The 13,106-nt window shown below is 36.4% G+C and overlaps 1 protein-coding gene and 1 pseudogene across 8 annotated transcripts in view; one reads left to right on the top strand and one right to left on the bottom strand.

Annotated features, from left to right (window-relative positions):
- The window catches only part of LCORL (ligand dependent nuclear receptor corepressor like), an 83,177-nt gene that overhangs the window by 60,748 nt on the left and 9,323 nt on the right, over positions 1 to 13,106 (top strand). For 3 of the 8 annotated variants that reach the window (XM_027891187.1, XM_027891191.1, XM_027891192.1), the window contains exons 7-8: positions 160 to 5,026; positions 6,759 to 7,058. The exons of 1 other annotated variant lie outside the window; for it this stretch is intronic. In XM_027891187.1, coding sequence (XP_027746988.1) covers positions 160 to 5,026; positions 6,759 to 6,866 — 4,975 coding nt within the window. In that variant the 3' untranslated portion in view covers positions 6,867 to 7,058. Of the gene's footprint in view, positions 1 to 159; positions 5,031 to 6,758; positions 7,059 to 13,106 lie in introns of those variants that run through there. 4 more of the 8 variants (XM_027891190.1, XM_027891188.1, XM_027891189.1 and 1 more) reach the window with 3 other exon arrangements.
- LOC114061146 lies at positions 11,953 to 12,061 on the bottom strand (annotated as a pseudogene).

The following is a 13,106-nucleotide window of genomic DNA, read 5'->3' as shown; positions in this document are numbered from 1 at the left end:
TTGCTAGTGACACTTGCAAGTGTGATTGAATAGTGCAAATAGAGCAGAACTGTTTTGTAAACTTCAGGTTTTTAGGTTTGAGTTTAACCATTATAACAACCATTAGATGTGGTGTTTTACTGTAATTTATATTTTGTTTTGATTTGTTTTCATTTTCAGTTCAAGCTCAACAGCTGATGCAAATTCAGAGGAAACAGCTAATTTGGAGAAAGGAAAATCAACATTAAACAAAGTTTTGGAGTCTTTTTGTTCATATCACTGGCAACAGACTCTGGCTATGTTAAAATTTTTAATACAAGATGAGAATGTTCCTATAGTTTGCAGTTGCAAGCAAACACATTTGGTCCACTCTGAAACTCCCAGTTCCCTTACTGAAGAGGATGTTCACATTTCATTTTGCAATTGCGATGGACATGTGCTGACGAAAAGGTGCTGTTTACAAAATCAAAGGCCAAACACTTGTTTACCACCTCTCTCTGTTTGTATTAAAGATTTCCCTTCTTTGTCATGCCAAGCTGTAACGATTGGATGTATTAAGACAATGGTGAACAAAGCATGTAGTTCTCCTAAGTATTGTGCTGACCAATTGCAAAATTATAACAGGCATTCTGTGAAAGCAGCAGCATGTACATACTCAGCTAAGGACTGTGATCTCCTAAGCGGCATTAAAAATGCAAATAGATCTCGCAGCCCATCACCACCTCCACTGTCACCTGTACACAGCAAAGAATTTGAATCATTGGAAGGATCGGTTATGGATTTTCCGACTTTGGACAACAACAAGCTTGAAATATCCATCAACCAGCCTCCGTCCCTCTTGCCAGCTGAAGGAAGCAAAGAAGAATTTGAATATGGAAGTAAAACATGCAAAGGGAAAGAGACCGAATGTTCAGATGGAACATGGATATCAACAGACCCCCAAAGCAGTGATGATTACATTAGTTCTGAGAAGTCTGAGCAAGGTGAACATTCTGCCATTTTTCAAGGTTTAATGGACCGCATTAATGAAAAGCTGAAATCAATAGACACTACAGATATAGCAACAAATCTTGTAAAACTTTCTAGCAGTGACAGGGCACCAGAAAACGATGTCAAGTTAGGAGACTTCGTAACGTCTCTTTTGCATAATGCCAAGGCAAGTGATTACAGCTTTATGGAATTACTTCGCCAACACGATAAACAAATGGAAAATAAAATTATCCAGACAAGATTTCGCAAGCGTCAGGAAACTTTATTTGCAACATATAATTCTCCTGATTCACCAGTCATTCGACGACAGTCTTTGCAAATCAAGAGGGAGCTTGCAAGCCTTGATGAAACTCTTGTAAGAAAAAAGTCAATTTCTGAGAGAAATGCAAAAAAATCTACAAAAAAAATTGATAAAATACATCCAAATAAAAGACATCGTTTTACTGTGATAGAAGATGAGGCTTTGCAACATCTTGAAAGTAACCCATGTGTGAATTGCCAAACCAAACCAATGTGCTTTCCAGTACACCAAACAGAGTCTTTCAAACTACCTCTTACTAATTTTCAAACCAGTTCTGGCTTTTTAGTTCTTTCAGAAAACAGTGCTATTGCAGCCAGCCAGGCAAAACTCCCGAATACACAAGGAGATGGTGCACCCTTAAAAGAGACTGGTCAGATTTCTCTAAAGGATGAGAATAATGAAATCTTGGGCAGAACTAAACGTAACATTGTGCCTCCTGGATGGTACTCTGTGTATGTAACAAACAATGTCATGTTTAGAAAGTCATCCAGTGCAAAAAAGTCTTTAGAAAGTTTGGAAAACATTAAAATAAATAAAGATGTTGAAAGATGTAGTGACATAAATATAAGCAAAATTGTGAGAGACACAAATCTGCAAGTTGTTGTGGAGCGTTTAGAAGATACATTAAACTTAGCCAGGAGTAACAACTCATTATTGGATAGTTACAAAATAAGCCAAAAATTAAAAGATAATGCTTATGAACAGGTTATGAACCCAGTTGCTAGAAGGGGCTTACCCTTTACTCTAAGTGAAACGGGATGCACAGGACAAAGCTTCCTCTCACATCCACATGTGCCAAGCAGCAGTAAAATCAGAGCAATTTGTGTCACAACAAACCAACAAGAAATGGTTATAGATCAAGAAATTAATGACGGCCTTTTGAAATCTCTGACCTTTAGTTCATCCAGCTCAACTTCCAGTAATGGGGACTTGCAAGCAACACCTGAAGCTGGGGAGATCTCATCTCCCTTAAACTACTCTAGTCCTATTAAGCTTATGTTTGTTTCAGAGGTCAATAGTCATGAAGGAGTCAAATACACTTTGACATCTGCAACTGCATCTCCTAAAGGAAGCACAGATCTGTGTTTGTTTCAAGGGCACATGAACACTTTGTTAGACAAACAGGCCACAGGAGACCTTTCTCATGCAGTCTGTGTTAAGGACTGTGATTACAGTGAAAATGATACCAAGGAGGAGTCAAGTTGTGTTTATGCAGAAGCAATTACAAGCTCTTGTCCAGTTGGTCAGGCTAACGTAAATGATTTGAAAAAAAATGATGAAGTTGTAGAGAAATCAAGCAGTAGCAGTGAATTGGTTTTAAAAAGAAAACCTGGTAGACCAAAGAAAATAGGTCCTCAGGTAGTTAAGCAGGTTAAGAGACCTATTGGACGGCCTCCAAAACCAAAAATGGATATGAATGGAAGCACAAAAGCTAGACCTGAACTTAGCAGTGGTGGTAAAAGCAACAAGTCTGATGCAGCAGTAATGGAAGAAGCTAACAGCAACAAAAATATTACTGTGACAGTTGTTTTTGGAAGGTCAAGAAGAACGAAGAGACATGTTTCTGAAGGTAATCTAAATGTAATTAGCAAGCTGCCCACACAACATAATGATTCTGATTTTGCCAATGACCCCAGCAAAGTGAAGCACAATACAGAAACTGGAAATTCTTTGACTGAAATAGTAAAAGCCTTTCAAAATCCTTCTACTGAAAAGGAGGAGGTCTCTGGTTATGACTATGTCAGACCTATCAAGAGTAACCCAGCATCGCCACATCCTTGCAGCAATGTCATACGGCAGATTAAGAAACCATTAACCACCGTTCGAAAACCTGGTAGGCCAGCAAAAGTAAAAATTTCTGGCATATTAGTGACTGTTAGTAGACTTTCACCTCAGGAAAGAAAAGTGAGCATTAGCAACGGTTTGCCTCCTTTACAACAGCAGAATGTGTTAGAAAAAACCATACCACAGGAGAGAAAAAATCAACTGTGCAATAATATGGGCCAAGTGCAGAAAGATTCTAGAGAGGATGGATCACCCAATGTTACTACAGCAATGTCAAGAAAACGTGAAATGCCATCAAGACATTCTGCCAGAGACAGAAAACCCTCACTGCATTTTTTACATTCATTAGCATCTTCTAGTGCATTTACTTGTAGAAGTGCCTTACTACATAAATCTTATAAACTCCATTTGAAAAAAGCTAAAGAGCAAAAGGAAAAACATGCCCAATCAAATCAGAGCACAGCATCCAAAGATACCTCAGAGCTGAGAAATTCAGGAAATGCTAAAAAGGATCTTAAGGATGGTGAATTCGGGCACATTAATGAAGTATCATCAGATCCCATATTTTCATCAAATCCCTCTCTCAGGTGGTGGCCTACTTCCACTTCAAGTGACACTTTGTTGGAAGAACTAAATAATAGATTTGAACAGATAACTAATACCTGGTTGCGTGTGGGGGGAAGTGAGTTTGAAAAATGTGTATGTGAAAAAAGGGATCCCATTGAACAAGACTGTAATACTGAAATGTCAAATCCTTTAGACTCCTGCCTTGTAGAACTTGAAACATCACCTGTAAAAATGCTTTTCCAGAAAAAGTGTAATATGAATGAACTCTGCACCTGGTTTATGCAAACTACAGAAACACAGTCTCTCTCTTTAGTGAGAAAGGCAAATGCTCGCAATCCCTTAGAAGTAGTTAGTACTAGAGAGACAAAGACTGAAACTAAACAATCTGATCCTAGTACTTGCCCTTTCAGAAAGCACTTTAAAAAGTTTGCACTATCCTCCCCTTCAAAACCAGCAGGGAAATTGCAAATATTGCATAACATGGTGAGGTCTCCAGTCTTAAGCATGAAAAGTAATTTCACATTAGCCAGATTAAAAAGAAATGAATTTAAAAAGTTGCAGCATGATAGGTGGGGACAAACAAAAAAGCTCTATAATGCAGCTCCTGGAGGCTGGAAATCAAAAAAGAAAAATTTGCAGTTATTTTGCCAAAGCCAATTGTTTAAAAGTACAAGTGGGGAAACCGATGATGAAACACCCAAGCTCCAGGAAAAAAATATGCTAGAAATCCAGCCTGCTCAGACTTTGGTAGAGTCTCAGAATAGCCTCTTGCCAACTGAAAATGAAGCCAGAGATGCATTTGTTCAACAGATGATGGGATCTTCTGACTTTAACCCACATCCTGGTATAGCAAATATACTTAAGTCACATTCAGAGACAAATGGAACAATTTGTTGCCAGCAAAATGTTAGAAAAGAACAAAGCCAAGATAAACTGTTTCAAAATACTTGGAAAGCCAAAACCTTTAAAGACTGTAGGATATTTCTGAGAAAAATCAACCATATTGAGCAGCACAATTCATTTAAGCTAAATAATGTCCTTTATTCTTCTGAAACTGTTGACAGTAAAAGCACTCAGGCCTATATGGAAGAAAAAAGACATCCTCTTTTAAGGTCCCATTCTACTAAGCAAAATGCATTAAAGAAACAAGAAAATGAAATGGAAACATCTAAAGGATCTAATTCTTCTAAAGTGACTGAAAGGCTGGATGACCAGTTTCACAGCAGAAAGTTAAGTAGTAGTATAAACCAGGACGATAATCCTGCTGGTAGTTCTGAAGTTCTTATCAGAATAAACAAAAGAAAAAGTCCACAATGGGAGACCACTGATACAAATTTAAGAAAAAGGCATAAGAGACAATCATGCAGTAGTGGACAAATGGCACCTTATTACCCAAAGTACCAAGTAGGTAAGTTCCTGTTCCCCACTTCATCCTGAAATTGAAATCTTAAAGAATTGGAGAAGTCAAACAGCTAAGCACTTTGAATTCTTTTTTTTATTGCATGTCATTCATTTTAATTTCAGAGAAGTCATGAAATTAAACATTGTATAACATCAGAATAATGCAGAAAGTGCAATTTTAAAATGTATATGATGTTCTATACCACTCTTTCAGCTCCAATAAGCTAACTAATATAGTTCAGACAGACAACAAATCAAGCTCTGACATTCTGAAGTCAGTCAAAACTGGCTATGGGTTTCTAAAGGAACAGAATTTCATTCCATTGTGTAGTTTCTCATATTGTGAGGAAGGATAAATTCTAAAATGAAGCATAAATTCAGTATTATTAACATGTAGCTGTTTTTTTAAAAAATTGTCAATGAATGATTTCAATTACAAATCTGTAATGATTTTATAATTATACAGTAAAAGATAATACTTTGTACTTTTGAGAATTATTCATTCAGAGATCCGTTTTAGTATCCATTCAATGCCAGATGAAATCTGCTGACTCTAAGGGGTTTGCACATTGAATCCTTACAGAACAATTTAAAATGCAAAATTATTCTTGACAAGTACAATATACAGTTACTATGCTGAATACCTTGGCTTGGAATCTTTTTAGGCTAGTGTGAAATTAAATCAATTTTTAAAGCTAGATATTTATAATACATTGTAGTACAACTGTGATCTCAGAAAGGCCATTATATTACTCAGAAAGAGGGTACTATTATTTCTTCTGTTGGGTGAAGAGATCTCCTTAAACAGAAGTCTCAACTCATTTCAACAAAGTAACTAAGGTGTGAAATATTCTCAAAATAAAACTATTGCAATGTGATATAAATGACTGAAGAAGTTTTCATTTGTAGAAACAATATTGTATTAGCTAATCTGATACATTGCCCCCCCCAAAAAAAAAACCTATTCCAAATATCAGAGCAAAATTGTAGGTCCCCCTTTGTATTCTATATTGTAGAAAAGGATCTCTGATAATAAATGGAAAAGTTAATTTAAGTTGTAATATAAACAGTATTATGGCTCTTGTATGCTTTATTTCTTTTGTACTTCATGTAATAATATAGAAATCTTCATATTTAGCTCATTCAGTGTAACCCTGCTTTTCCAAAATACAGCATTCTTTTATCTTGAGACTACTATTTTGTATTTTAATTCACTGATTTGGGGCCAAGCTCAACATAAATAATTTGTTTTGAAGAAGATCAAGCGTTGACACAAGATTGCTGTAAAAAAAAAAAAAAAAAAAAAACCAACTACAAAAGGAAAGAGGTAGCATGTATCTGTTTCTATTTTGCAAATGAAGAAAGAGCTCTCTCATACTTGTAACTCATTGAGAAAATGTTACATTCCAATTCTATTTATCTGTAAACATTTTGTTTCTACAGCAGTGTAAGACCTATTACTGCGATTGGTCTCATGTTAGTTTTAATTGGGACTCAATTTTATTTACCTGATAACTTTCCTCCTTTAGTTTTGGATCTTTAGGAAATCTGATAACTATTTTGATATTTTACATTATTTCATTTACAGTTTTTGTTATTTTCCCTTTTGCTCATAGTTTCTCATATCAATCATTGTCTTTAGAAAGGATATGACAGAAAGTTCATTGACAAAGGAAATGTTAAAAGACAAAGAATGATGATTTTCTCCGCACTTGTAACCCCAAATCTTTTTTAGGGATACTGTTGCATTATCAGGGGATTGTCTGATACAGGAATGATGTCTTGTTTTGGCATGTTGATTCAACATTGTGTACTCTCCACATCAGCCAAGGAAATCATATAAACATTTTTAGTTAGAGTACAGCTACTGCCCAAAAAGAAGGAATGTGATTTCTAGCTGTGCATGCATGTGACTTATAAACATAATTCCTGCATCTGGAAGTTTAATGCATATGAAAACATCGTTATTTGTTCATATGTTCTTTGGATTGTATTTTTGTTGATGTGGTACCATAAAGTATATCATTGTTCTGTTGTCATGCTTGAAATGTTGTTATATACACATTTATGGTCAATATTTGAAGTTTTTCTTCAAGTTTTACTGATCTTGGGGTCTTACCAAATGTTCTTGAAAAAGAGAGGGTTTGTGCTGCTGTTTTATTGTGAAGCATTGTGGCAGGTAGGCAGAATGTTGTTACCAAATTTTTATGTATACTTAGTTTTCATTGTCATGTGCAAGCGGGAATAAAGCACTTGAGTTCTTACAGGTCAAGGTAGTATCAAGCAAATGTACTCATTGTAGCAACAGAAGAGAGTTAATCACTTTTTCACATTGCTTATTGTGTTCAAGATAAGGTGGCTGGTAGATACATATGATGTTTGTTACTATTGACTTCTGAACTGGTGCTTCAACAATGTGTTTGATGTGTTGAGGAACAGTTCCCTTTTACTGTAAATCTATGTTCTGGCCATTGTAATCTCTTCAGCAACACTGAAACTGTTATTCTCTGTGGTGGCAAAGAAAATTACATAAGCATGTTTTTAAGAAAGCTTTTATATCTTCTTTTCATGAGAGCAGTTCACTCTTTTTCCTTGTAACACTAAAGGCCACATTCATGTGCTTTGGACTGGGCCAAAAGGCTTCACGAAAGCCAAGCTAAAATAAGAGAAACTGTTATCCAACAATAAAACTGGGACACTGCAAAACATTTTATTATATGATCATACAGTGTACTGAATAGTTTAAAAATTTGCTTCAGGGGGTGTGGATTTAACACAGATGCACAGGAGGTTGTGGACCTTCTACGGTAGCAGGCAGTGCTGTGCTGACATCACCTACCTGCTCACGTGCCCTTCATATCAGGGTGGGAGTTTTGCATAGAAAAGCTTTTAAAAATAACTCAATTCGCTTGAAGTTAGGATATTTTCTTCATCTAAAATGAACTTTTTCATTTTCTCCTCACATTTTGGCCTTTCTTCATGTAGTCTGGAGTTTTATAGCAGAAACCTGTCAGATTTGATGGCAGAGAATATGAATTTTCAATTTTACTTTTTTGTCGTGTTTGAATGCAGTTTTTAAATGCTATCTTAATGAAATCAATTTAGTGCAGTACATGGAATGAGAATTTGCTAATTTTTATAGTAATTTCAAAGTTGACTGCAAGAGTTAAAAATCTTAACTATGAAACTTTGTGGGTCTACTTGGTCTCTTCATTGTGCACATAAAATAACAGCGATGTTGACATTACAGACAAACCTTTTCTTAAGCTTGGCTTCCATTACCATAGATTTTCTTAAAACTGGGAGGGAAAATTCTGTGACCTCTTTTTTACACATCTATATTAGTATAGCTTTATTATTCCAGTATTGTTCCTTGTTATTGTTGCTTATGGAGTAGTGCAAGCTGGTCGTGATAAGGCTACAAATGGGAATCGCTTCCTTACTACTGTGGAAGATAGTCTCACACCAGTGATTTAGTAACAAAATTGATTGCCTTTAGCGGGACTGTTTGGCTTTCTCTTTCATGAAGGAGCATGTTCTACACTCCTGATGAGGGACAAATTTAAAAGCCTAGGTTAGGTAAAGTCAAAAGAAATATATTGTAACAGTCTTTAAGTCTGTTGATTTTGAGAAAGAAATCTTTTCCCAAAGGCTCTTCATTGGAGGGTTACTTGGCTCTAAAATATGTTTCACCTGTGATGCAGAGTAAGCAAATAGAAATTTTCATAACTGTAGTTGCCAGACAAGAAATTACTTTTTCACAGGCAGACATTAAACAAGGAACATTATTAGAAACGTAGGAAGAGTATGAAATAAATGACTGTTCTTATAAGTGGGCCATTTTTAATGCAGATGTATAAAAGCACAAAGGTAGACTTGATATATAGTTGACTATACATGTACAATAAATCCTGACTCATTTAATGAACTTAATGGCCCATGCCTCCATCCCCATAATGCAACAACAGCAGCTTCAATACCACAGTTTAATGCTCCGTTTTGTTTTACACTCTGGAATACTACTTGCCAAATGCAATTTGGCAATTACATACAGTCTTTTCTGCCCTTTACTTTTTCTCACATCATGGGATCTAGTGTAGAGTGTAAAAGTGCTGTTTACTTTTAAATAGGAGTCATTTACATCTTGCCTTAGGCTATGCTGTTCCTCATGTTTTTTTTTGAGGGTTCTGAGCTAAGGATTTTTACTTTTGCATATTTGAATGATAGACTTCTTTCAAAGAACTCAGCTTTGAAATCTTTAATTTCCTTTACCTGCTAGGAACTGTCTGTAGTTTTGTGCCATGATCAGTAAGCCTTTGTGTAGCATTTAGATACCTAGTTTTATACTCAAGTTGGGGCTCTTTTGTAATTTTATTCAGTGTTATTTTGTTGTCATCTTTTAATTTTATCTCTTCAAAAACTGAGGAACTCATACTCATGCTTTTCTATTTGTCCTCAGTCCTGAGGAAATGGGCAGAATTCTCAGCTTTCTTTAGGGAACTGGAAATGTTATATAAATAAAGACCAGCTTCTGTCTTGCTGTTTGTCTTTCCCTAGAGGAGAAAAATAGCAGTGTTCCAAGGCCTGCTCTGCACTTTTGAAAATCTGACAATACACATCCTTTTTAAAATCCTCTCTCTCTTGAGATTTACAGCCTTGAAGCAGAGCTTCGGTTGCTGTTAGATAGAAAAGGATAGAGGTCAAGCAACACAGCCTGTGAAGATGTAAGTTGTAAATTAAGTATTTATGTAGTCTGACTGTCACAGAGCAGGTTAATTATGCTGAGACAATTCTGCATTTTGGTGTAGAGCTCTGGGAAAATAGTTCTCTTCAAGAAAGGTGCTTTAATTCATAGAGGCCGGTGTACTGTGCTGTAGTTTGCACTCCTCTATTGTTTATATACTAAAGCTAGTGCTGCATTTTTTCTTTTATCACATATTTGTCAGTGTCTTACACTGGAATCTTCAGTTAGTTACATTCAAAAAGTGCAGATTCTGATTGCAGAATCGAGGGGGGAAATTTAAATGACTGAGCTGTTGTTAGCATGTATTCTTGGGTAGATTTTCCTCCCTAATTCCTCCTTCACTCATCAAAGGATAGTTTTAGTCTGACCTTTGATAATTTGAAATCTTCTACAGATTTTCAAGCTGAATATAATGCCATGTATTTGTTCAGTGTTTATCCTTTTGCTGGCAGGGTCCTTTAATTTTGCTGTAATCGCACAGTTGTGCCTTAAAGGTATTGCCTAAATAAGCTTTGAGACTAATAGAAATTGTTTTGTTATTTTAAAGTATTTTAGGGAAAAGGCTGCAAACATTTGTTTTCAGGTCTATACAGAGTGGTGCTAATTCTTATGAAGTTACCTGAAATTTTGTTTCAAATGTAGGTTAACATTTGGTAGCTGATAGAAATTATATTTCATTTTTTATATTCCTTCTTCCTTGTGTTTATTTGGTAACTGTATATTAATTTAATAGAAATAAGATTTTTGTCATGTTTTAAGGGCACCATTTGCTTATCGTAATCCTTTTTTTCTCTGGTGTTTCCTGTGGTCAACATGAAAATGAAAGGTCCTCTAAAATGGCCTTGAGGCTTGGGTGTTCCCAAGCATAACTGAGTGTTTCTGAAAGCTGTTGACAGCCTTCAGGTTCTAATTAAGACAGACATTTTTGCAGTGATCAACAACTAATTAGATGGATGTATCTGAATGGAATTGCTTTATGCGAGAAGCTCAAGATTTTAAGAGCAGCATTTTGCATTCACATGCACACACCACAACATCACAGCTTGGTGGATTCGCCCTTGGTGGTAACTGAGGTAGCGTCCTGCTTCATGTTTTCAGTGAAACATAAAATATGATGGTATTCTTGATGTGTAATGTAGTAAAGCAAGTTTATGGATTCCTCATTAACAGTGTTTACTTTGTAATTATTTAAAAGATTTTACTAGATGTTTTAAAATAAATCAGAAGAAAATGTTTGGAAATCAAAATTATGTTTTTTACCAAATACAATTATATGGAAATATGTGATTTATAGACCTGTACCTGAATATATTTGTAAGGGATATGTACTGCCAGTGAACTGTGAACCAAGATTGAGATCCCAATTGAGAAGTTATTTGGAATTTTTTAATTTCTTTATTGTTCATAGGGGTTTTTTAAAGTGCTTTATAAAAAGCTAGAAAAGGAAATATTATTTCACTGCTAGTAAAATAAAAGATTGAAGTTACTTAACTGAGCAATAATTAAAATGTGCTCTACACATTTTATTCCTAACTGGTTGACTTGATGTTTTTGATTGGTTGCAGTGTACCTTGATAAAATAATATAAAATAATACCTCCTCCACCTCTTATTTCTTTTTTCCCCATGTTGGATTGCCAGCTTTCAGCTGAATGACTTGCTTTCTCATCTAAAATGCTCACTTTATATTTCGTTCGCAATGTGTGATTTTTCATGAACTTAATATTAACTACTCACTTGTATAAGTCAGATGATCTATGTTGTCCCTGCAGTCTCCTACCTTTTTTCCTCTCTCACAGAAGCATGGGAGGTGTGCACACTTTTTGATGAGCCCACACAGGATGTCGAGCCACTTCGTATCAGCTTAGCTCCTGTAATGAAAATTACACCATTGCCATTGGCTGTCTCTTCCAGTGTCAACTATCCCACTGCTTTCTGTATATCATGATACTTGGATTTTTACAGCAGTATGGCATTGACTTGTGCTTCATCTGTGATCCCCAGTAGCTGCCCACCCTTTGTTACAGAAGTGCAGTAGTGTCCTGCTGAGCTGCTGTTTATTCCACAGCACTGCTTTTATTCAGAATGACAGACAGAATGACAGAATCAGCTAGGCTGGAAAAGACCTCTGACATCATCGAGTCCAACTTTTGCCTTAACACCACCTTGTCAACTAAAATTAAAAGAGTCTACAGCACCCAGTATTCCCAAGCAGTCTCCCATCCAAGTATTAATTGGGCCCGACCCTGCTTAGCTTCTGAGATCTGGCGTTCTCAGGGCGGTGTGGCCATAGACCAAATATCCTCCACTTCCAGTCTGATTTCAAGGCAAAGAAAGGTGGTCACTACCACACAAAATATAATAGGGATGTAAAACAAGGTATTACCCAGATATTTGAAGCTTATTCCTCACCCAAAGTTTCTCTAGAGCTTTCATGTTTAACTATCACCACTCTTGCTGGCCGCATAGATAGGAGACAGGTGTATCCATCCTACATGGAATATTATAAGTTGCCATCTCAGTGCACTGAATTGTTCCACAAACCACAGAATTATCAGGTAACATTGCAGTTGCTGCTGCTCTGGATGTGTTTGTTGGAAAGGTGACTTCATCAGGACTATGAGGCCAGTGGGGTTGGGGGGTGTGCAGGGGGTCTGCCCTGCCTGCTTGCTGCAGAATATTCTGCTTATTCTCAACCTACAAACTGCACTGGGCCCAGCAGATTGGTCTCATAGTGACTAATGACTAAGTTTAAATCAGTTACATTCTTTTAGTTCATTCAGAACCATGTCGGAACCACTGTTGAGACCGTTCAGACCATTACACCCTGGTTGTTGCACATTTATCTGCATCCTCCCTTCATACTTGGCTCTCCCTTAGTACCAAACTTTAATTAATTCGCAGATCACTCATCAGCTTTCCTTTTATTCCAAGTACAAGTTTTTGAGGGCCAGAGGATGCTCTGCAGCCTCGTTTTATTCCTGCTTCAGTTTTTACTGCATATTTCCCATTGTGTACTTTTGGTTGTCCATACTATCTCTGATAAGAGATATTACTTGATAAGAGATTTATAATACCACGAGCAAGATGTCAGGTGAGCCTTTGTCACAGATTTCTTTGGAAAATCCTTTGTAAGTAGCCATACCTACTTTTCAGTCCTCTTTTTCTTAGTGAAGACCAGGGAACTCAGGTTTTTTTCCTACAATACATGATTTTTCCAAGATCAGGATGCTTAAACAGGTTTTGTCCTCCTAGCTCCATGCTTTGGGGCCAGCACCTCTGAATGCTTTATAACTCCAGAGAAGTTACTGTTTCTGCTCCCATACAGCAACTTACCCAT

This window comes from Empidonax traillii, unplaced genomic scaffold (genome assembly GCF_003031625.1).
Source record: "Empidonax traillii isolate 1590-97213 ecotype Southwest subspecies unplaced genomic scaffold, ASM303162v1 scaffold312:size2399984, whole genome shotgun sequence".
NCBI lineage: Eukaryota > Metazoa > Chordata > Aves > Passeriformes > Tyrannidae > Empidonax > Empidonax traillii.
Note: the sequence above shows the minus strand (reverse complement) of the source record. Positions and strands in the feature narration are given on the sequence as shown.